The sequence below is a fragment of the Hipposideros armiger genome, unplaced genomic scaffold, assembly GCF_001890085.2.
Source record: "Hipposideros armiger isolate ML-2016 unplaced genomic scaffold, ASM189008v1 scaffold_3, whole genome shotgun sequence".
NCBI lineage: Eukaryota > Metazoa > Chordata > Mammalia > Chiroptera > Hipposideridae > Hipposideros > Hipposideros armiger.
The window spans coordinates 3,076,804-3,100,611 of record NW_017731353.1 but is presented as its reverse complement, the minus strand read 5'-3'; the positions used below and the strand labels follow the sequence as shown (position 1 = coordinate 3,100,611).

The 23,808-nt window shown below is 51.4% G+C and overlaps 2 protein-coding genes across 12 annotated transcripts in view; one reads left to right on the top strand and one right to left on the bottom strand.

The window, feature by feature from the left end:
- SH3GLB2 (SH3 domain containing GRB2 like, endophilin B2) overlaps positions 1–3,500 on the top strand; it is a 19,373-nt gene extending 15,873 nt beyond the window's left edge. For 4 of the 10 annotated variants that reach the window (XM_019637894.1, XM_019637900.1, XM_019637944.1 and 1 more), the window contains 6 exons: positions 875–898; positions 1,387–1,476; positions 1,720–1,820; positions 2,061–2,075; positions 2,190–2,430; positions 2,744–3,500. In XM_019637894.1, the coding sequence (XP_019493439.1) occupies positions 875–898; positions 1,387–1,476; positions 1,720–1,820; positions 2,061–2,075; positions 2,190–2,430; positions 2,744–2,851 (579 nt within the window). In that variant the 3' untranslated portion in view covers positions 2,852–3,500. The remainder of the gene's footprint in view (positions 1–874; positions 899–1,386; positions 1,477–1,719; positions 1,821–2,060; positions 2,076–2,189; positions 2,431–2,743) is intronic. The other 6 variants (XM_019637933.1, XM_019637913.1, XM_019637966.1 and 3 more) reach the window with 3 other exon arrangements.
- A 906-nt stretch (positions 3,501–4,406) lies between these two features.
- NUP188 (nucleoporin 188) overlaps positions 4,407–23,808 on the bottom strand; it is a 48,575-nt gene continuing 29,173 nt past the window's right edge. For both annotated transcript variants that reach the window (XM_019637867.1, XM_019637862.1), the window contains exons 16-44: positions 21,795–21,947; positions 21,463–21,589; positions 21,165–21,252; positions 20,993–21,069; positions 20,169–20,283; positions 18,774–18,894; positions 18,580–18,646; positions 17,721–17,849; positions 17,263–17,402; positions 16,340–16,446; positions 15,083–15,289; positions 14,807–14,976; positions 14,052–14,121; positions 13,615–13,682; positions 12,989–13,184; positions 11,240–11,317; positions 10,835–10,920; positions 10,424–10,569; positions 9,963–10,144; positions 8,637–8,837; positions 8,399–8,491; positions 7,842–8,000; positions 7,383–7,520; positions 6,700–6,774; positions 6,377–6,616; positions 6,136–6,267; positions 5,334–5,407; positions 5,074–5,203; positions 4,407–4,982 (exon numbers count right to left, since the gene is read on the bottom strand). In XM_019637867.1, coding sequence (XP_019493412.1) covers positions 4,806–4,982; positions 5,074–5,203; positions 5,334–5,407; positions 6,136–6,267; positions 6,377–6,616; positions 6,700–6,774; positions 7,383–7,520; positions 7,842–8,000; positions 8,399–8,491; positions 8,637–8,837; positions 9,963–10,144; positions 10,424–10,569; positions 10,835–10,920; positions 11,240–11,317; positions 12,989–13,184; positions 13,615–13,682; positions 14,052–14,121; positions 14,807–14,976; positions 15,083–15,289; positions 16,340–16,446; positions 17,263–17,402; positions 17,721–17,849; positions 18,580–18,646; positions 18,774–18,894; positions 20,169–20,283; positions 20,993–21,069; positions 21,165–21,252; positions 21,463–21,589; positions 21,795–21,947 — 3,746 coding nt within the window. In that variant the 3' untranslated portion in view covers positions 4,407–4,805. The remainder of the gene's footprint in view (positions 4,983–5,073; positions 5,204–5,333; positions 5,408–6,135; positions 6,268–6,376; positions 6,617–6,699; positions 6,775–7,382; positions 7,521–7,841; positions 8,001–8,398; positions 8,492–8,636; positions 8,838–9,962; positions 10,145–10,423; positions 10,570–10,834; positions 10,921–11,239; positions 11,318–12,988; positions 13,185–13,614; positions 13,683–14,051; positions 14,122–14,806; positions 14,977–15,082; positions 15,290–16,339; positions 16,447–17,262; positions 17,403–17,720; positions 17,850–18,579; positions 18,647–18,773; positions 18,895–20,168; positions 20,284–20,992; positions 21,070–21,164; positions 21,253–21,462; positions 21,590–21,794; positions 21,948–23,808) is intronic.

The following is a 23,808-nucleotide window of genomic DNA, read 5'->3' as shown; positions in this document are numbered from 1 at the left end:
CCCCCCACAGACCCCCTAGCTCTTCTTCGCCTCTGTCACGCATGTTGCCACGTGTATTCGTGTAGTCATTCAGTGGCTGGGCCATCATCCCTCAGGGGCGTCAACCTCAGTTTAGCCCACCAGGCCCCCCTACTGTTGGGCGCCCTACGTGTGCACATGTGGAGGTGGCTTCCCGTGACAGGATTTCCTAACTGGCACAGGGCTGGCCTTGTTTTGCTTTCAGTACTTCGGGTTGTCGTCCTTTCCCGCACTGGGAAATGGGTCTCCTGAGTCATGGCAGGAGCAGCCGACGGGGGTCTTTCCTCTCTAGACTCGATCACACTTCCTGCCCCGCTTCCTGGGCTGAGTGGAAGGAGAAATATTCTGGAGGGCGGAGACTGTGTTTTTCTTTTGCCACTGAACCCCAGTGGGACTCAGGCACAAGGTTGCCTTTCTCTGCCAAAGGACAGAAAGCTTCAGTGATTGGCCGAGGGTCACGCAGTCCTGCCTCCCAGCCCAGCAGCCTTAGCCAGGTGTCAGGGTGGGGTGAGGGGTGCTCGGCCTCCCTTGAGACCCCACTCAGTGCCTGGAGGCTTACACTAGAGGAGAAACCCAAGCAGGACTTACCAGCTGGCTGTCCCCTTCCCTGCATGTAGCATGTTGGATTGGACTGTGATGTCAGACAGAGCCTCTCTCACACCAGGCCTCGGCCCAGCCTCAGCTCCTGGTTGGGCTGTGGGAGGGAACTGGGAAGGGTATTGGTGGGAAGAGGTTGGCGTCTGAGGAGCTGGGCAGGGCACAGGCTCGGGGGTTCAGCTGTCCTCCCCGCCTCCTGTCCCCTGCTGACCGGTGCCCCCTCCCTCCCCCGCTGACCGGCCCTGTGTGGTCTCCGCAGCTCTGGAATGATGAGGTGGACAAGGTGAGTGGGGGCTGGGGGGCTTGGAGAAGAGGCTTGAGGCGGGCAGGGAGTGGGAGTCCAGGCACAGCTGCTGCCCCGGGGCGCAGGTGTGTTTCTCGCTCTGGGTCTGCCCCTCCCCACCCACTGGGCCACTGTGAGGGTGTCATTTCCCTTTGTGGGGAGACCACCTCCACAGTGGGTCCCCCCCCCCCCAAGGCAACTGTGGGTTGGATTTTCCCCTGATGGATGGTGATGTCAGAGGGGCAAATGAATGCGTGTGACGTGTGAAGCCCAGCCCTGAGGGCGCTCTGTGACTGCTGTTGCGGAACTGGCCTACAGGGGTCCAGGCAGGGCTGTAGCTCCTCAGGAGGTCAGGGCTCCAGGCCAGAAGTCAAGGGGGGTCTGTGGAGGAGGCAGCCACTCGTGGGCAGGCCTCAGGGCACAGACAAAGGCTGATGGGAGGGAAGTTGGGCGAGATCGCTCTCACACTCTCACCCTGCCCTTCCCAGTCCGAGCAGGAGCTCCGAATTGCCCAGACAGAGTTTGACCGGCAGGCAGAGGTGACCCGTCTCCTGCTGGAGGGAATCAGTAGCACTCACGTGAGTCCTGTTCTTCCTCCTGTCACCCCTCATGTCCCCATTGAACTCGTCCATAATGAGGCATGAAAGAACCTGGAAGCAGGTGGGGTGTGGTCCATGAGGGAGAAGTTAGTGATCCCCCCTGAAAGGAGCAAGTCCCACGCATGGGAACCTCTCTCCTCCCCCAAGGAGCAAGAGGACGGGCCGGGGGTAGAATGCTTCATCCCGACACACCTCCCATCACCACTGGGCCTCTTCCCACAGGCGAACCACCTTCGCTGCCTCCATGAGTTCGTCGAGTCCCAGACAACTTACTACGCGCAGTGCTACCGCCACATGCTGGACCTGCAGAAACAGCTGGGCAGGTGCCCACTGGGGTCCAGGGCCCATGAGCCGCCCGGCCTCCCCCGGGCGGGCACCTTCTCCCAAGCTCAGAAAGCCCCACGGCACACAGGGCGGGTTAGAGGGCGGCAGGCCCTGCCCAAAATCCTTTCTGGAGGCCAGTGAGGTGGCTGGCGGTTTCCCGAGTGGGGTGGGAGGACGGCAGGGACGCCCCGGAGCATTGCACTTTTCCCACTGCTTCCCTTTTCCTTTCATGCCGCCAGCTCCCAGGGAGCCATGTAAGTAACGGGGTCTCCTTACCGCTGCAGTGGGCCCAGCTCGTGCTCTGGGGCCCAAGTGGGACTGGAGATGGCTCCCAGCTACTGAGGCGTGCCCCTCGCTCTCCTTTGCAGATTTCCAGGCACCTTCGTGGGCACCACAGAGCCCGCCTCCCCGCCCCTCAGCAGCACCTCGCCCACCACCACCGCGGCCACCATGCCTGTGGAGCCGTCTATGGCTGGCATGGCCCCTTCAGGGGAGACTGCGCTTTGCCTGGAGGAGGTGGCTCCACCCGCCAGCGGAACCCGCAAGGCCCGGGTCCTTTACGACTACGAGGCAGCTGATAGCAGTGAGCTGGCCCTGCTGGCTGACGAGGTGGGCTTGGGTGCCACAAGGGTGGCAGCAAGGGCTGGCTTAGGCGCACCAGGGAACCGGCACCGGGAGCACTGGGCCTGCAGACCCTACCTCAGTGTCTTCAAGGCCCTGAGGGTCCCTGGGTGTGAAGCTAGGATGGGGGTGGGGCAGGTACTCGGGGTGGCTCTGCTCCCAAGGAAGCAATCTCTACTCTGCCACGTCTGTATCAGGCGAGGTGAACACCCACCTCTGCAGGTGTAGGTGCCCGTGTATCATAGGAGGATCCCGGCTCTGCCCGGGCCAGGCTGTGAGCGCCCTCTCTGCCCCCCTTCAGCTCATCACTGTCTACAGCCTGCCTGGCATGGACCCTGACTGGCTCATTGGCGAGCGAGGCAACAAGAAGGGCAAGGTCCCTGTCACCTACTTGGAACTGCTCAGCTAAGCAGGACCCCTCCGGCCCTTGCTGTGGCCTGTGCGGGAGAGGACGGGTGCAGCCCTGCCATTCGTCTTGTCGGTGACCTAGCTGCTCAGGGTGGGAAAACCAACCCTTCCTGTCCTGGCTCCTGGTCATCAGCAGTGAGGGGCCCCCCCCATCCCAGCCCTGCTTCTGACCTGGTTCTGGAGCCCCCGACCCTGCCTGGACCCTGCCTGCGTCCCCTGAGCGCCCCAGCCCTCCCAACTCCTGCTAAGGAGGGCAGGGCTGGCTGCAACTGCAGCACTCAGCCCCTCAGCCCCTGGGGGGGTCAGCGTAGAGGGCCTGAGGAAGCCCTGTGTGCACCTTTGGCAAGAGAGCACCTGCCTTTTAGTTGCCAAAAGCAGCGAAGGGGTAAGGGCCAGCGGGTCTGTGGCAGGCTCCGGGGACTGGCTGCTGTCCCCTCTGAACTGGAGTCGAGGGGAGCCTGGCCGGAGAGGCAGGGCTGGGCCAGAGCGGCATCTCCCCGGTGCTACCCTTCCCCTCGCACCCTACAGCTCAAGCCAAGTATGGCGGCTGCGGCCTGCACCTCTCCACACTCTTTTTAACTGATCTTTTTACTCTGCCTGTCTGCTTGCTTTCTAGCCAGTGACAAATAATAAACCATCCTTCGTGTGCATGTTGCTGGCTCCTGGAGGGGTCATGGACCTCATAGACTGGCCCTGAGGGTGGGAAGACCTCACATTAGCAGCGGTCCTCCTCCTGGGTGGGGTGTGAGGTACAGAAATGCTCTTGGCCCCTCCCAGAAGCACTAGGGCAGAGGGAAAGGGAAGTTCTTAATAGAGGGCCTTCACAACACGCCCTTTCTCCCACTGGGCCTGTGCTGCTCAGACAGCAGCAAGCACAGTTCCTGTTCGTGAAGCTGCGTAATAAGACATTTTATTCCTAAGAAAAACTTTCCTAAATTTGGGCATAGTGGTGTGGACTGTACAAGCTGCATGATGGCTTAAGCTCTAGTAAACACTGTTGGCTGTTTACTTGGCCCGGCATTGGGCCGAGCACGCTCACGTACTCATGTCCTCACAGATGAGGGAAGGTCAGAGTCACCCCTCCAGGTACCATAACTGGCAAGTGGCACATGGGGACTGTAGCCCAGGAAAATCTGATTCTAGAAACCTCCAGTGGTGGGTTTGGGCTACCAACCAGGTTTTAGATTAAGGCCCTTAGGCCCAGCCCTCTGATGACTGGGTCCTGAGGCCAAAGGATGGTGGGCCCTGTGGCCAAGGCTTCTGAAGGGAGGGCACAGCTATAAATAGGGAACACCAGGGCTTCAAGAAAGGCTCCATCCAGTGATAAACTCAGCCAGCTGGTAAAGTGGGGGGGATGAGACCTGGGCAGGCCACAGGAGGGAAAATCTGCATGTCCACCCAGCACATGCACCCGTGATTCACCCAGGGATGTCAGTGAGTCACCATCAAACATGCCACCTTGCCCCAAACTGCTCCACTCCCTGGCAGAGGAAGACTTCCATGCGCTGAACTGGCTGGCTACTCATTCCTGGGCTTTGAAGGCATACATCACACACTTGTCTATAAACAGTATTTTAATATTTGTATAAATAGACCACAGTATTACCAAAAAACTGCAAGAACAGCATGGAAAACATTTTCAAACCTGTGCACACAGCCTCTCCTGGCCACGGGACACTGGCTCCCCCACCTCTTCCCTGGGCCAGGGTCAAGTGCTCTGGGGAATGCTTGAAGGAAAGGAATACACCACCTCTGGGGCACTTGGAAGGTGGGGGCTGAGCACAGCAGACTTGTGGCTCCTCACCCCTGAGGCTGACCTCTTGCTCTATTACAAAAATAATGCCAGTGTGTGGGTGGCTGGAGTCACGGCTATGCTGGGGAGGGTGGCAGGAGCTGCTCTCAGTCCCCAACGGCCATGTCAGGGCCGCTGTGCAGGCTGGCGGCGTGCCACTGCCCTATCTTTGCACGTGCCGGACAAAGGCCTGCACTAGCTGGATCAGAGGCTCCTGACTCTCAGAGCTGGCCTTGGACAGAGAGGTGGACTTGCCCTGAGGTGAGGGGAGGACGCCAGCAGCAGGGGAGCTGGGGGTTCCCCTGCGGAAGTAGCGAGAGAGGCTGGAGAGCAGCGTGCTCTAGGAGAGAGAAAAAGCAGCCTGATGAGGCCCAGCGTCCCCCACCCTCGGGCGCCGCCCCCCTCCAGGCAGGGCCCTTATCCCTCCGTACCAACTCCGAGCTGAGCTCCTGCTTCATCCGCTGCTTGTCCCGGGGGTGCACAGCCGGATCCCTAAGGTAGCGCATCGCCTGGGAGATGAGCAGGTAGAAGCAGTTCTCCATGGTGAACATCAGAAGGGACCTGGGATGGGGCAGGGTTGGCACTGTTGCAGAGGGCCGAGCTGGCAGGTGCCAGGTGGGCTGCTGAGCCAAGAGCAGAGCCGCCCGTGACTGCCCCAACCCCGGACCGAGCTCTAGGAGGGCTTTCTTACTTCAGGGTTCTGGTTCCTTCTGCCTGTGTGCTTAGCCCCACAGCCTGGGTGAGGGGCTCCTTTTTCTTGTCCAGCTGGAGGAAGAGAAACAAGGGGTCAAAAAATCAGGTGGGGCCGGCCAAGTGGTGCGTTGGTTAAGAGCTGGCTTGGGATGCCAGAGGGCCCCGGTTTGGATCCCACACATGAGGGCCAGTGACGCTGCGTCCTCTACAGCTAAGATGCTGAACAACAGCTCAACCTGGAGCTGGGCTGCCATGAGTCGCTGGCAACGGCATAGGCTGCAGTCCCCTGCTGCAGTGGGTTGCCATAAGCTACCATGTGTAGCCAGCAGCCAGTGTGAGCGGCCAGCAGCTGCAGTGAGCGGCCGTCCAGAGGTCGGCGACTGATCTACCTCGCCCGGGAAGAGCGCAATGATGGTGCCAGCTTGGGCCAGTGAAGCAACGTCCTCCACAACTAGACTGAAGAACAAATCAACAGCAACTTGTCTCTTCCCCTTCCCCCGATTCTCCAGTGCTGTTCCCCTCCCACAATTCTCCAATAAAATCTTAAAAAAAAAAAAAATCAGGTAACAGTAACAGCTCCGACTCACTGAGAGCTTCCTACTTGGCAGGTCCTGCACTAAGCAATTTTTATTAGTTACCTCACTAAATCCTCACAGTATTCTCAACAGAGGTCATCTCTACCACAGTGCTCTTATGAAAGAGGGACAGGCTCAGAAGGCTAGGTCATTGTGTCCGAGGTCACGAGGAAGTGGTGAACTGGGAAGACCTGGATGGAGGGGGCCAGACCGCACCCAACTTACCTCTCCAAGCATATTTAGGGCCACATTCACTGTGGCCAGAAGAGTCCCAAAGGAGGGAGCCACTTCCGAGTCAAAGGTGGGCGTGGTGAAGCTCAGGGCAAACAGAAAGTTGTATTCAGCAAGGTCCAAGGACTGCAAGGCAAGACAAGAGCATTCTAGGCCCACCTCAGGCCCCAGGCAGCTTTTAAGGCAGAGCAGGGCACAGCCGAGCTGGCATGGCTCACTGCTGGGAGGCTGGTACCTGGTCCAGCAGTATCTGGCAGACATCCGGGGTGAAGTGGCGCAGGGCCGCCAAGGTCCTGCTGAGGATCTTAAGGAGGCCGTACTGGACCATGTGCAAGGCTCGCTGCTCCGAAGCTTCTGTGTCTGCAGCGGGCTGCTTGGAGGAGGAGGAAGAGCAGGAGGGGGCAGCAGGGGCAGCTGCGGGTGGCCGCTGAACTCGGGGGCCGATGGCTGAGGGGATGCCATCCCCATTTTTGTTCTGGGGGAGAGACAAGAAAGGGAGGCGGGGCACAGGAAGCCAGGGCGGGGCAGTCCAGGCAGCTGTGAGGGCGGGGCTGTTACCTGTAAGCAGTGCTGGAGCATGGCACGGCTGTGCAGGAGGGAGGCGCAGGCCTGGCACAGGTAGCCCAGGTTTACCTGGGGCGACACAGGAAGGACGAGGGGGGCTTTTGGCGACAGCTTCTCGGACTTGCAAGCAGGCGCTCACATTCACCCCACCATGTTCTCCAGCTGAAACTCTTCCAGCTGCTAAGTCTGCTCAACTGCACACTGTGGGTCAACAGGCGCCTGGACTGCTTCCAGGGGACCTAACTCTAGGCCTGGCACAGTGTGAGTCATCGGGAAATAAAAGTGGGGGTTACTGCCCCATCTTACATAAGAAGGTGGTGACATGACCTGGCGAAGGTCACACACCAGCAGAGACAGACGCCTGTTTGACTCCGGGGCCTGTGTTCCTCCCCTGTCCAGTTCTCTGCTGGTTCCCAGCTCCAGGCCTGTTCCTAAGGGATGTGACCAAGGTCTGCGCAATAAAGCCCAGGCTCTTACCCTACACAGCTGCCCTATGCTGAGGAGGGAACATTTAGCTCCAGGGGAAGCAACATGAAACCAAACGCTGGCTCCCTGAGCAAAAAGCCCATGTTCCAAAAATGGGCTGCAATTAACTGGAGGTGCCCCAGAGAGCACTCAGTGCACCGGCCCTGAGCATCTCCCCAGACTCCTCCAAGACACTGTGTCTGAGGCCCCACCTGGACATCCCGCATGAGCTGAGGCAGGTGGAAGTGCCACTCCTTCATGAAGCTGGAGAGCTGCAAAATGAAGCCCACGGTGTGGTCGGCCTCCTCCAGGCAAGCCAGGCTCTGCACCGTCCTCACGGCGTTGAGGCACTTGGGGGCAGAGAAGGGAAGGATGGGGTGATGCAGAGACCTGACCCGCCTGCTCCTGCCCCTGCAGGGAGGATAAGTTCTGGGCCCACAAACACTGAGATGGCGCTACAACAGGTGGTTTGGTGTTACGACTTAGAGGTTCTGTCTGAGCTGATCCCCTCACTCAGCCCGGCAGCTGCTCAGGTGGGCTAGTCAGCCAGCAATCCTTATAGCACCTCAGAAATGGGGGCACCAACCCCACTCAACTACCGAGCCGCTAGCCCTGAATGGCCCAGGCCCCGCGGCCTGAGCCCCACCACTATGACACTGGCAGCCCCTCACCTGTAGGGTCCGCTCCTGGTGAACACCCACAAAGTCCAGGGCCTCGGTCAGGAAGTTGTAGCGCAGCGTTTTGAGAAGCCGCTCCATCAAAGACATAGACAGGCGGTAGACCCCCGGCCAAGAGGGGGCATCCAGGGATTTCCGAGAGGTGCTAGGTGTCTAAGACAAAAAACGGGAGACAAAATCAGGATCTGGCGCCAGGAACAGGGCTGACAGGTACAGCAGGGCCTCCCTGCAGCACAGCAGCTAAGGCAGCCAGGCTGCTTGGAGGAGAAAACCTCCTGGAATGGGCATGGTCTCACCTGGGGACCAGCAGGACCACAGAGGGTTCAAGGCCAGTAGTAACGAGGGGAGATCACTAGGCAGAGATACAAGAATCCTGGGTTCTAGACTCGGGTCTGCCACTAACTAGCCATGTGTGCTTCTATTGCTGGTCAGTGTGGGGCGGGAAGGATTCCGTACCATCCAAGCCACTAAGAGAGCAACTTCCGGGCCAAGTGGGGCGGGGGGCACACTTTTCCACTGGTGGTGCAGTCTGACAGGCCACCGGCACTCACCTGCACCGTCCCATTGCTGCTGAGCTGGTACACACTCAGGAGGGGCAAACAGATGCTCTGGGTGATGCCGGCTCCAGCCACTGCTGTGGCTCCCTGGGCGGGATAGACATGGAATGAGATGGAATCTGGCCCTGCAGCCACCCACCTCGACCAGAGCTTCTGGGAGAATCACAGGCAGTGCCAGACCCGCCCAGCACAAGCCAGGAGGCTCCCTCCTGCCCAGGGGCTCGCCGCCTACCTGCTGGGTGCGAGCCAGGGTGAGGAGCAGATGCAATGCTGCCTCGGTGAAGTGCAGGTTCTGCTTCAGGCGAAGGCTCACCTCCAGGGTGGTGAAGAGGGTCGGCAGGATAGGGAGCCTGCGGGTCACCTGCAGCCACGAGTCACCATCCTCATCCACCTCACACAGCTCCTTGGCCAGGTGCAGGCCCAGGACACACACCTGCCGGGGCCCAGGGACAAAGATGGGTACAAGGGAAGGAAGTGGTGCAGGAGGAGAGGGAGGGGGCCAGCCAGCCCTGGATACCCGAGACCTCCCTTGGTCACACACACACAAGTGAGCTGGACTAGACCAGAACCGGGGTCTTGCAGGCCTGCTCTGCCCCCACGGCCACCTCAGGGACCGGCAACTCCATCCACGCTCGTGAGCCACTGAGAGGACTACCTTTGACTCTTCCCACCCCCGTCACCCAAACTGCCATCAGCGGTGTCAGTGCTGCTTCTGGTCCCACATCTGGTCACTCCCAACCCCGCCGCCGCATGATGTCACAGTGCACCGTGCAGCCACCTCCTGAGTGAGGAGGAAGCACCTCTTAAGTGGCGCTTCTTCGTCTGCTCTGGATCCCCCCTAATTGATTCTTCACACTGGTGGCTTTTCCAACATTTCTGACCACGACCCACAGGAACAGGCACCTTCACACTGTGCCTCAGTATACACATACTTACGTATTTTCAGTATTTACATATTGAACAGTACCCACCCTCACATGCTGTAAAGCACATGGATATTTTAATATTTTACTCTACTTCACTTTAAAAAAATGCTGGTTGTAACCAACTGAGCTCATTTCGAGGCCAAGTAACAGGTCATGACCCACAGTTTGAAAAGCACCGCTCTATGCTGCATCCAGGGTGATCTTTCTAAAGTACAAACCCGATGATTTCTCCCCCTTGCTTGAAAGCCTTAAACCGTTTTCTAGGACCCCGATCAAAAACCCTGACAAGGCTGCCCGTCATCTAGGCCCCAGCTCTCCAGACCTCACTTCACCTTTGCTCACACCAGCCTGCTTTAGGTCAATGCTGAAAGGGCGCTTTCTCTTGAGTCCCTAGATTAGGTGAGAACCCCACGTTGGATGTTCTCTGGTATCTCTCCCCTGCAGGACCTGCCACATGGAATTCAAACGCTTCTCTGAAATTGAGTTGGGTATTACGAACTTTCTCCACCAGGCTGTGAACTCTCTTGGTCACTAACCACCCCTCGGGCCCGGCACAGAGCAGGCTGGCAGGCGGCTCATGTTTGCTGAAGGCACGTGGGAAGGACAGATGGCTTCCCAGGGTGCGTCCTCACCCCATCACGCTGGTCCTTGTGCTGGGGCCGTGAGCAGTCATCAGTCTCCATGCTGTCCTTGTCCTCCGTGGCATTGCCTGATGCCAGACTGTGGCGGGTCTGGTCAAAGAGGGCAATCACCTCTTCTTGAAGGGTTTCACAGACGTTCAGCACCAGCTGAGAGTACTGGGGAATGTCACTCACTACAGAGCAGACAGAGGCAACACAGTCACACTCACCATGCCACTTCTCACTACACACCAAGGCTTCCTTCCCAGGAAGGCAGCTGGGAATGTAGCATGGTGCTAAGAGGAAGAGTATCTGTCCCCCGGGAGGGGAGGAGAAACAAGTGGGAAGAAAACGAGTTTTCCTGAAGACCACAGTTCCAAGACCGAGAACTTCACCCCAATACGTGGAGTGTTTGACTCTGGCTGCCAGCAGGGGTGGGACCGCTTTCCTGCCCTGCCGCGCCCCGCCCTCACCTCTCATCTCCTTCATGTGCAGTGTGGTGATGAATGCTGAGAACACCTTGGCCTTGGTCTTCTCCATGAGGTGATGGTCTGCCTGCAGCACACCCTCCAGAATCTCTGTCAGGGGTCCAAGGATCTCATCCACAGGACCTAACTCTCTAGAAATAACATGGAGTGGAGAGAGAGGAGAGCACACAGCTCACAGAAAGGCCAAAAAGTGCCACTGCCCCATCTCGGGATGTCCACCAGGCAGTCGGCAAAGCATCCTGTTTGCTCTGCCAGTCCTGCTCCATGATGGAAAGCTAGCCCATGTCACACCCACTCTTCTCCCCTTCAGGAAGGCAAAGGATCAGCAAAGAGAATCGAGCAGGCCCCTGTGAGGCAGCCCTGGCCGCAGGCCACCTCCCCTGGCACAGCACTCACCTCTTCCACTGCCGCAGCAGGATAAGCAGCAGAGTGCACATCATGGAGCCGAGGCGGAGGCAGTTCACTGAGGCTGGGACCAGGAGCTGAGGTAGGAGAGCAGACCGGTTAGCAGTCAGGCTTCCTATGAGCTGGTACAGCCACAGGATTCCAGCTCCATGCCCAGAGCATCTCTTGCCTCATGCCTTTGTTTTCATCAGTGAGCTAACAGGGGTGGGACACGGGGAGAGGCCCGGGGCTGGCACAGCAGCAGCAGACCTCTACCTCCCCACTGCAGCCTCAGGGGTCCCAGGCCGACTGAGCCCTACGACCTGACTACTTGTGTGACCACAGACTACTGAGCTACTATTTGACCTCAGAAACCTTCTCCTGAGGAGGAACGTGAAACCTCCCAGACACACTTACTAACGCTTTGGTCCCATCAAGCACATCAAGAAAGAGCTGGCGACGCACTGCAGAGTCAGTCAGGTGCATTATCTCTGCCTGCAAAGGAACAGAAAAGAATGCCATTGGGAAAATTTCCCAGACTTCAGAAGCCAAGAAACGTGGGGGCCTCTGTCAGGCAATTAGTCATTGATAAGTCACTGTCTCTCTGATTAAAAGTGGCTTGAGGGCCCTGCTGTTTCTTTGTCTGCCCTTAGATATGGTCAAAGTCAAGTTCACCTCCTCCTCCTGATGATGCCCTTCCTTTGCTTAGACCCTTCAAAGGCTTCCTAGTGCGCTGAAAATACAAACTCCTCAACAAGGCCTAGCAGCCCTATAGGACCTACTCCAAGTGATTTTGGTATGACACCCACTGTGCTCACTCGATAGCAGCCCTACTGGCCTCCTTCTTCCTCCTTGAACATACCAAGCTCTTTTCCACTTCTGGACCCTTGCACTCCTGATTCCAGGCTCTCCACCTGGAGACTCCATCACACATTCAGGTCTGTTTGGTTATCACCTCCTCAGAGAGGGCCTCCCTGACTACTCCTGTCCTACTTTAGCGTTTGCTACCACAGCGTCCTGATTATTTCCTTCATAGTGAATTATCACAATCTGAAACTATATTTCTTTGTGAGTTTGTTGACAATTTGCCTCTCTCTCTGGCCACTCTCCATGAGATCAAAGACCTTATCTGCCTTGTTCACTGCTATAGTCCTGGTGCCTGGCACATGGTAAGCATGCCATTAATATCCATTAAATGAGTAACGGACTGATCAACATCCTGGACTTCCTAAGAGGGAAAGAAGATGGTTAGATTTTCAAGAACAATTCAAGAACTACTGCCTAGCTTGGGCCTAAAAGGCAGGTGACACCCAGGTTATTCCCGGGGAAAGCAATCTTTCCCCAAAGACAGCTGAGCTTTTGGTATGTCTGCATTCTCAGGGCTCCACAACCGCTGAGCCACAACGCAGCCCCAAGACCATGGCAGCCTGGCACAGGGAACAAGTCACAGAGATGTAAGAGCATGCTTGGAACAAGGGGCACCTATCAAGTTGAAGTTATTAATGAGATCAAGATATTAATCTGGATTCCCCAGGGAAGAACAGTTCAAAACCAAGTCCTTATTACACAGCATGATGGTGTCAAGCCACAAAAATATGCCGAGAAAAAAATGCAAACTCTTCTCAAATGTTACCTCTCTCTCTAAAAACCAACTCTCAGTAGACACACAGTGTGGAGCTAATGGCCTCTGTTCTTTTTCTAAGACCAGGAAATGCAGTTTCTAGAATCAGTGAAAACAAACTGCTCTCTAGAAAGGGTGCTGCAGCAGCTATTACAGCTACCTGCTGACTACTCAACAAATATGCACCTAGCATCCACAGGGTACATGGCATGGGAAGACAGTAATACACATGCATGAGAGGCAAATGAAGTGAGGAGCCCCTAGGACCTATCCAAGACTGCTAAGGTAGGTACAGTAAGCTTTTATGAATGTCTGAAGGGATTTCAAATTAGTTCTCTGCACTTTTCTTAAGGATCTCCTGTTGGACCCGACACCCTTAAATACCCCAGGTTAGCCCCCATAGTTAGAAACTTTTACATTTTAGCTCTCAGGGAAAAACCCTGATTCATGTTTCATCCCAAAGCACTGTATCTGCTAGGTACCCCAGCACATAGTTGCTAGGAAACCAAAGTGAAAACTGAAAACTCGCCCTGGGGGGTTCTTACGTGGCTGGTGGCAATGATGAGAAGCATCCTCCAGGCGGAGACCAGCATCTGATATTCTGCCAAGGAGGTGCAGCTGCTGCCCTCTGTGTCGGCCATGTGAACCGCCAAGGATTTGACATACCCTGACCAGTAGGCAAAGCGTTTCTCACTGGAAAATTTCTTAAGTGTATCTTTTAATGACTGGTCTAGTGAGCCCCTAGGGTGTCAAGAAAAAACAAAACCTACCGTTAGGTTGAAAGCAGATGGGAATGTGATGGGCACAGACCCCTGTTGAGGCAGAGAAAGCAACCTCACATGGGCTTAAAGGCAGACGGCTCCGATCCCTCCAATGTGTGGGGCTCAGACTTCTTGCTCAACATAATGGGTTAGGCTGAGGCCTTTTCCAGGATTCCTCCTCCATGAAATCCCGAGCACATGGAGTTTGCTTCACAATAACTCTTTCTGACAATCATAAATGCCATCAATGGACTGGCCAGGGACTCAGCTCAGTGGCCCTCCATAAATGGCTCCAAACCAGCTCTCTCCTCTGCCTTGGCTCGTACAGCCACACACCCAGGGGTAGGCCACCATGGCCCCTCCCTTCCCCCCAAAATTTAATTAAAATCTCAAAAAGGGAGAAGACTCACTTAACTACATAGTATATCTCCAAGCAAATGATCTTCATGATGAGGGCACAGGTTTCCAGGATGCTGGGCTGCAGAGGGGAAAGCAGAGCGGACACCACTCACGAGGAGAACCTCTTCCCTGGTGTCCCTGCACAAAGGGACCCGACACTTAGAAAACAAGAGAGCGCATTCCCTATCGAATGCGAGTGGGCGCCTGACCTGCAAGAGCAGAAGCATCAGGTCCACAGTGTCTCCGAGTGTGTGGAGGCCATGGAGCCATCTACACAGAGCATAACATGCCACTTTCCTTCCCAAAGCATCACAGGAAGAGGCTTCGAGTGAAGAAAGCATTCTGGTTGTTTAATGAGGGGAGGTACCATTTTCTACAGCTCAGTCTCACAGCCCAGCCTTTCCCCACAAGGACTTTCAGTTGATGTCCCCCCTCCACCATGGCTTACCTCAGATGTTTCTGAGGGAGGAGAAAGGGTTCCAAACAGTGGACTGGTTAAATTCTCCCAAAACTTGGGTCTAAAAGGAAAATACATGTTGTAAAACACACTTTCTCTCACATGGCCCTTTCTCCCTGCTCCACTTCTCTTTGGTGGTTACTTCACCATATTTTACCAGTCCCAATCCTGACAGGTGTCTCAAAGATCACATACTCCTACAGAAATGTAAAGGGTTCCACAGATAAAACTGTGTTTTCCTCCTAACAAACACAATTGTAGGTTATACAGTTGAGCAATAAAAACTCTCATGGTTCACCCTACTGTCCATTTCCAATAGACCCACAAAGAAGAGACTGAGGAGGGAAACAGGGACGCAGGACTCCCATGTTAGCCTTTTTGAAGATCCCTCCCTTTGGGCAAACAGGGTCCAAGACAATAGGTTGTTTCATTCAGTTGCATGACCTGAGCAAGCCACACTTACCTGAATCTACTATTTCTCAAAACAATGGGTTAGGGTTGGCAGAAGGCAGGAACACAAAAGGTGGGGACTCTACGGAGAACACATCTTTACCTTGGAGTAAAGATGACAACTGCTGGTGGCAGCATTAAAAAGAGAACAGCGGAGTGAAACCCGCACTCGTCCACCCAGGCACTAAGCACTTTTTGTGCAGATGCTCAGTGATCCGTCACAATAAACCTCTAAGAAATTCCTGTTACCCGGACCTCACAGATAAGGATACGTGCTCTAAAGAAGTCCGACTTACTTGGTTCTGAGGACCAGCATGGCACTGTCCCGCCGGTCCTGCCACAGCGCATGCAGGAAGGCAATGGCCGCACGATGCAGCAGGGGAGGGCACCAGTAGCGGTCCTGCTGCTGGGAGTCAATCAGGTCCAGCACCACATGGAGGCAGCTCCACTCCCCAAGGCTGAATTCCTGCATGAGGGTAAGGTGAAAGTTCAGGGCCATGGCCGCTGCCAGCAGGGCCCAGCACCCACCTTCCAGGGAGTGTCTCCCAGCTTCGTCCCAGGTGCAGGCTCACCTTGGAGCCCTCATTGCCATCCTTCACCTCCAGATTCAGAAACAGCTCAATGAGGCCTGGCTGAGTCTCTACCGCAACTGTGAGGAACTCCAGGATCATGACTTTGATGCGCATGTCCTCAATTTTGCTCTGCAGTCGGGTCAGGAAGGCGTCGCGGATGGCAGCTGCATCACTGCCCAGGCAGGCGTACACTGACATTGGAGCCACCTGGTGAAGACCGGGACACACAGGCTCAGAGCGCCACTTCCAGAAAAACCGACAGGCTCCTGTAGAAGAGTGCTGGAGAACTCTCAGAAAACGAACAGAAAGGAAAACATCCAGACACACAGCTCTGGGTCAAAAGGGACATCACCCCAAACTATAGCACAAGATGCCCAACAATTCATAGGAGAAACAGTGATCAACATAAAAAGATGTGCAACCTCTCTCGTGGTTAAATAAATGCGAAGTAAAACCTGAGATAATGTCGATCAGCCTACTAGATTAGCAAAGATTAAAAACTGATGAAGTCTTTGTGGCAAGGATACAAGACTTTGTGTTAGGAGTAGTATAAACTATTACAATCCTTTTTGGAGGACAATTTGGAAATGTCTAATACAAATTTAAATGTTCATAGACATCTAATTTTTAGGAGCTATAAACAAGAGTTTACAGAGTTCTGTGGGTAATAATGTTTACTGTAGCACTGTTTATAATAGTGAAAGATAGATATCAATTAGGATGCAATCTTTGTATGACATGCCATGCAAGCACTAGAGATAATGAAGTAGCTCCAAATGTGCCCACATGGACAGACTGCAAGATATGGTGTTAAGTAAAGAAAGCTAGTCACAAAACAGTATGTACAGTGGAATTCTACTTTTGTAAAGAGCAAAAGCACACACCCAAACACCCTTTAATATATAAGCACAGATAAAAACAAAATCTGGAGCAATGCATACCAACTTGCTGATAGGGATCTCAAGGGGATCATAGGGTACCTTAACTTTCTATGTTACATTTATCTGTAACATTTAAATAAATATTTTAAAGTGAGTATGTATGTGTGTTGTAATCAGAAATAAAAAAACCCTCGTAAGACAGTCTGTGTGTGTGTGTGTGTGTGTGTGTGTGTGTGCGCGCGCATGTGTACACATGGCTATGTCACTTTAAAAACCAGAGAAGGCCAAGTTAGCTGCTTCTCTTGGGAGAAGGCAAGAGTGGTCCCAAGCACATCGTCCGTTTTCTGGGGCTTCGGTTTGTTACGTGGGATCCTACCGTGGCCAGACGTTTCAGCAGCTGGATGGCAAGACGTGGCAAGGCAGGGTCATGCTTGTGGTAGATGTATTTGGCAAGAACAGCAATGAGGTTGTTCCCATGGGCACCTAAGACGCACAGGAAACAGTTTAGATACTAAGTGTCCCTGATTCAAGCTCTTAAGAGAGGGCGACATCCAAAAAGGCTCATAGATGTGAGGAAACGAGCCTCAAGTACTTCGAGGACCAGAGGGAATCCAGGTGGCCACATCATTTTCTTTTTTCAGTAGCCAAGGAGATAAGCAGGATTTGGGGGTTCACTGAGAGGAGAAATACATTTTAAAGAAAAGAAGATAGGTAGGTTTTTACCAAATAGGTTAAAAAAGGACATCACACTGAAGCATTGCACTGAAATGCAAATATCATAAAAACCCCAAATGATACAGCTAGGTCTTTAGTCCTTATCCAAAAACCTACTTGAAAATGAGGAAAATGGGTCCCAAAAAGATTAAATGAGTAATTTAAGGTCAAAGAGTAGCAATAGTCCTACTTAAACAGAAACATCTCTCCATGTTTTACAGGAAGTAATTTAATCTTCATTATAATCTTATAAGGTAGGTACTACTATTATCCCCATTTTAAGATGAGAAAAGCTGAGGCAGAGTTGTTCAATAATGTGCCCAAGGTTACACAGCTGATTATAGCCAAAATTTGAACCAAGGCAGTCTGACTTTGAACATGAGTCTTAACTATAATTCTGTCACCAGCAGGAAGCAGAAATGAAGTATGATCCAGTCCTCCTGTTTCTAAGTCCAGAATGGAAGCTGGTGATCATTCCCAAATTTCCTTAAGGAGTTCATCAGAAAATACTGCCGACATCTAGAAACACAGCTAGAAGAATAGACTTATGGCAGAAACGTTGCTGACTAGAAGAGAAATACATACCATGTTGTGTGAGAGCCTGCTCCAGCGGGGAGACCACATTAGAAGGTTGTTTCAGCCGGATAACATTGTTGGTGACGGAGAATGCCAGTTTCACTGTCTTGATCAGCAGTTGGCCCTGCCCCTGGCCCTCTGCTCCATCACTAGGGTGCCAAACAGAAACCAAAGTTGATTCAGACGACATGATGTCATTCCTAACATATGTGCTCTCAAGAGTTAGATTCCAACAATCATCCCAGAGTTCAACAGCTCCTGTCAGAGGCTCCAAACTTGGAGAGGAGGAGCAATCAACTCCCTTTGCTTTGTGCCAGTCTATACAGCACCACTAGGTGACATAAACGCTATGTTCTAGGAGGAACAAGGTTGTCTTTAAAAAGCTACTGTAAGCTCATTCAAACTGGAGCTCTTAGAACATGCAGCCACAACAAAGATAAAGGGGGAAGGTGGAGAGGGAGTCCCACCTGCGGGGCTGAGCAGCCATCACCATGTCGATGGTGTCCACGCCGATGCCCATGATATTGATAACTGTCTGTCCAGCTTCTGTGTAGGCCAGGCTGCAGATGCAGAGAGACTGCAGGCTGGGGATGTGGCTGGAAGACAGACGCATTCTGAGTTACCAGGGAACCACCAACTTATTACTGGAAGGAAAGGGCATTGTCTAAACCTAACCAACTGGACATCAGTGATACAGATCAGCTCTCTTTGCCAGGTGAAAGCACTCTGATCACTTTCCTTAAATAGACGTGATGTTAGAGATCACCCTCAGAAACTATCTAAATGTCTTATCAGTTAATGGGTATGTTTACTGAAATGAACTGTGATTAATCCACACAGTGGAATGCATGGAACCATTAAAACAACATAGATCTATATGTAGTGGCACAGGAATAAAGTTACAGAGCAATTAGTAAGCAAAGGAAAAAACCTAGAATACACACTAAATTGTTAATAGTCATCACCAGAAAACAGGTTTACAAAGGGCATTTTGCACTGACTATTTTCCAATGAACATATGTAACTTTTGTAAAGATCATAAGAAATGGTGTGTGTGTGTGTGTGTGTGTGTGTGTGTGTGTGTGTGTGTGTGTGTGTGTATATAACAATCTCATTGGAAACAATCTCATTCCTACTTCATCTGCTCTTCTATCGCCACAGGGAGAAAGGAGAAACTGTCCAGTGGAAAGCAAATCAACCCCAGAGTGCTGAGCTGTGGGCTCAGCCTCCGAGGGATGAGATGGCTCTGCAGCAAAAGCCCACGTGTTCTCTTGGTGAGTGGCAGCATCCAAGAGTACCAGGCTCTAGCAATGGGGGTCCTCATACCTGCTGTGCAGGTCTGTCTCATGGCACAGGTTCAGTATCGCGTGAATCAGCTCCAGGATCAGGCAACCTGGACTCCGGAAAAAGACACAGGAGTGATGTGGCCTTGTGTGATGACTCTTATCCCAAGAAAGGGAGAGAGAGTTCTCCAGGGAGCCAGAAATCCCTCAGGCCTTCGCTGCCCATGCTTTCCTTACCGATCTGTTCTCGCACACCATGGGAGTTATAACGCCACTTGTGGTAGCTGGGAAGCATCTCCTTCAGCACAAACATGACACAGGGCACCAGCCCTTGGCTCTGGGTACTGCCAAGCTGCCCCTACAAGAAGCCAAGCTGTGAGGACTATACCATTTAAGGAAAAGTAATTTGCTTACTAGAGGTTAAACTTCAAAACCATAGGTCCAAAGGGAGTCTGGGCAAATCTGAGCCACCAGAGAAAAAAAAAGAAAGACCAAAACACTCTAGCTCCACTGAGTCTAAGTTGTATGGGTTTCTCTAGAATAAAGGACTAAAAAGATAATGTGACACTGTCAAAACGCACCTAATGAAGGAGAGGGATAAAGGTTAAGTCTAGTCAGATGGGAGGCACCTTAAACATAAAGGCTACAGGACTGTCGATGATGGAGAATGCCAGTTTCATGGCCATCATCACCAGCCATCCCCTGACATCTACCCCATGACTGGAATACCAGAAAAGCGGTCCGATACTCAAAATTCTTTATCTTAATATTACCTGTGAACATCTGCTTCCTTATTTTAAAAGTGGAAGTTCTTTCTTTATACATAAATATCTATATCTACATCCCTATCTCTATAGAGGACTGTTCCTATCTTTTTAAGCATTCATTGATTGACTCCTGCAGGCAGGAAGTGTACCACGTGCTTTTCACATGTGGCCTCAATGGGGTGAAGACCATTGATCATTCCTATTTGACAGAGGTTCTAAGAAATTCTTTACTTGCTCAAGGTCATGCAGCTAGTAAGTGGTCAACCTGACATGTAAACCTAATTCTGACTCCAAAATCCATGCTACACCCGTATTTTTCAAACTGAGTTGTGATCCATTAGTGAAATGTGAGATCAGTTGATTAAAAAATGTTGAAGGGGGCCAGCCGAGTGGCTCAGTTGGTTAAGAGCTCGCTCAAGAGTTTGAGCTCTGAGCAACAGCGGTTCGAGTCCGGCCGGAGCTGAGCAGCCGCTGAGCTGCCAACAGGTGGCAGGATGGCTCAGCTAAAAAAAAAAAAAAAATTTGAAGGGCGCCTTGTGTAGTGAGAGTAGTGTCGAGTTGTGAAACTTTGCTTCAGGAATATACATACACACATGGATATGCTGGAGTGTGATACACAAGGTATGTATTACTTTGGGCTACAGTCAAGTAGCTTGATAGTGTATTACACCATACGCCTCTAAGTGTTAAATAAATTAACACACGTGAAGCATCTACTATAGAACTTGGCACACAGTAAATACTCAGTACACACAAACTGCTATCACCATAACCTCAGGACAACTGGCCTGCCTGCAGACAAGATGACAGCAGTAGCAGCGGGCAGGGAAAGTATTTCAGATGCTTCTACTTGACCAGATCTTACCTTGACAAGAGTGGTAATCAAGCGCAGAAAGGCAATAGTGACCCCATACTCGCCCTGGGGCTGTTCACTGTTCATCAAGAGGCTTCCGTATCCTCCAGCATTCATCCCCTCCGCACTGGGAAAGAGAGAGGGGAAAATGATGCAGCGATTGCAAGGGTTCAAGAAACTGTGATCGTAGAACACTCATATTATTGTCTGGATGTCCTGGGCATAAAATAGGAAAGCTCTGCAAAGGAATTAATCAAATTCAGGCAATTTTACACCCAGGGTAAACACTAAGAACTTTTTTGATATACTACTTCAAAAGGTTTAAAGTGAACAATCTAAAATAAACATCAGGAAACCATCACTGTCTTATATACAAGAGCAGGAGAGAACGTTCAGGTATAAGATGGCACTGTGCATTAACAACTGGTCAACCAGGAGAGCTCCAGTAGCCATGAAACAAGGAAAAGCAAAGAGTGACTCTGGCTTAAGAAAGGGAAGCCCAGTCTCTGGATCCAGACACGTCTGGATGCTTGAGGCTGGAAAGCTAGTTCCTGGGTACCTAAGGTGGTTGCTGCTAGATGAGAAATCTCTCTCTCTCTCTCTCTCTGGCTTTAAACACTGTGAACCATCAGTGCTGGCCTCAGAAGAGAACAGCCTCTGTGCCCCAAGTCCCACTGTCTCCTTTGCCTTGTCCTTACTCATCCCTCTTATTTCTGGTCAGAGGGCTTAACAGCCAAGAAGTAAACGAGCACAGAGGAGCTTCTTTAAAACTAATGAAGCTAGCTAGCCTAGACCTGAAATGTCTGATACTCCCAGGGAATACAGGCCCGGCTCACCTAATCATCTGACTCATGTTGGAGACCTGGTGGGCCACGAATGGTAAAAAACCTGTGTGACGAAGATCAGTCCAGACCTGAGAAGGGAAAAAAAAGAGTCGAATGTCTCTGTGTCCTCAGGTATATACCAAGTGCAACATTTTGTGGCTGTTCAGAAGACTTGGTGGCTCACCTTTGCTGGGTTCCGGGCGGCCAGAACAGTCAAGCAATTGACACAAGAAGCAATGACATCCACAGGCGGGGAGATCACTGTCGTTAACCTGGTTGGAGAACAGCGCACTGTACTTAGTACAATGAATAATATGAATTGTTCCATTACAAATATTTCCTAGTTCTCTCTTCCCAAGTTCTTCTTCTCAGCAGAGATGTTAAAACAGGAAAGCCCTCAGCTGGGGACAGATATCACAGCAGGGCTTCCCACAGAGGAACGTGTGTGAACTTGAACCCCGGAGGTGTGACCAGACACTCACCGCTGCAGGAGCATGTAGATGCGGGACGTGATGGGCAGGAGACAGTCTGCTATCGACAGATCTGTACTGATGACCTTATGGACCAGATCAATAATGGGTTTGACCCGCTGGCAGTGCTGAATCACATCTGAGGGGAAAGCAAGCCTGTGACCTCATGAAAAACACTTCCTTTAAGATCACTGAATAGTCCCTGAGACCCAGAGAAACAAATTACACTAATCACAATCTGGATGGTTCTGATTAGATTATTTTGAAATTCTCTGTCAATCTGCAAATCCTCCAAGCATGTCCATTTTACTTCCCAGAGTGATGTCTCCCAAAGCTGACCTCACCTGCAGTGGAAACAACATGAAGCAGCATTTCAATCTCGCAGGTAAAGAGGGTCCAGCTGCTGTAGGAGTATTCCCAGCGCACCAGGTAAGCCCTGTCGTCCAGCATGACTTGGCCCACAGTGCCTTGAGGTATGCGAAGGTTGGTTTGACCCCCTAAGGAAGGGAGGAAGAGAAATTAGTCTAATATCTGAGGACACAACAGGAAGAGGTGACTCCTATACCAGACACCGATATTTAATCACACAGAGCTACACAGGCTCTCTTCTTAGTATCTAACACTGCTGCAGCTTTTTCTATTAAAAAGCAAAAAAAAAAAAAAAAAAAAAAAAAAAAAACAAGAAAACACACATTCTCTCTTGTCATTTAATAAAGTGAGTCTTTCCATGTGTCCAAAAAATAGCTAAGTGCACAGCGGTTTCCCATTCAAATGNGGAAGAGAAATTAGTCTAATATCTGAGGACACAACAGGAAGAGGTGACTCCTATACCAGACACCGATATTTAATCACACAGAGCTACACAGGCTCCTTTGGTGGAGTGTAGTTTTAAGTGAACTGTGAGGGTAAGAAAAAAAAAAAAAAAAAAAAAAAAAAAAAAAAAAGCAAGAAAACACACATTCTCTCTTGTCATTTAATAAAGTGAGTCTTTCCATGTGTCCAAAAAATAGCTAAGTGCACAGCGGTTTCCCATTCAAATGATGACTACAGAAAGACTGCCTTATGGGGCTGTATGTGCCTAGGTCACTGGGTAAGTTGGTAGTAATGCCAGGGTTATAAGAGTAAGGCTGTTCCTTCTACATTTTGTTCCTTGAGCACCTGTAATAAACATGGACTTACAAATACTAACTGGTCATTCTTACACACTGCCAGTAGAAAATAAATTGCTATAACTTTCTTCTATTAATACATTCCAGCAGTATCTATTCAAAATTTAATTTTTATTTTAAAAAATTATGGTAAAATATAGAATACAAAATTTACCATTTTAACCATTTTTAAGTATACAGTTCAGTGGAATTAAGTACATTTATTGTTGTGCAACTAATCCATTATCACCATCCATCTAAAGAATTTTTTTTATTTTGCAACACTGAAACTCTACCCATTAACCAGTAACTCCCTATTCTCCCATATCCTCAGCTCCCGTCAACCACTGTTCTACTTTCTGTGTCTGAATTTGACTGCTCTGAGTGGAGTAGTGACTACTGTGGGTGTAATCATACAGAATTTATCCTCTTGTGACTGTCTTATTCATTTAGCGTGTCTTCTAATTCACCCATGTTATATACAGCATGTGTCAGAGTTCCCTTTCACTTTAAACTGAATAATAATTCCACTGTGTGTGTGTGTGTGTGTGTGTGTGTGTGTGTGTGTGTGTACACACACACACACACACACACATCTCCACATTTTGTTAATCTATTTTATGCATCAGTGGAGTGGACATGTATTTAAATTTTTCATTGTGTATAGGCTTTTACCCAACAATCCCAGTTTGGGGGTTCTACATACTAAAAGCACCAGTATATAAGGGTACCAAATGCAGCATCGTTTATAGAGGCAAAAACCTGATATAGCCTAAACATCCTTTAGAAAAGAAAAGACGAAAATTATGGAACATCAGAATAATTATGTAGTTACTAAAAGAATCAGTCAGATCCATATGTAATAACTGCAGCTTGTAGGGCCGGCTGAGTGGCATGTTGGTTAAGAGCTGGCTCGGGACGCCAGAAGGCCCCAGTTCAGATCCCACATATGAGGGCCAGTGACACTGCCCTCTACAGCTAAGATGCTGAACAACAGTTCAACCTGGAGCTGGGCTGCTGTGATTCGCCTGCGACAGCATAGGTTGCAGCCCCTGCTGCAGTGGGTTGCCATGGGCTACCGTGTGTAGCCAGCAGCCGCTGTGAGCAGCTGTCCAGAAGTCGGCGACTGATCTGCCTCGCCCGGGAAGAGTGCAATGATGGTGCCAACTTGGGCCAGTGAAGCAACGTCCTCCACAACTAGACTGAAGAA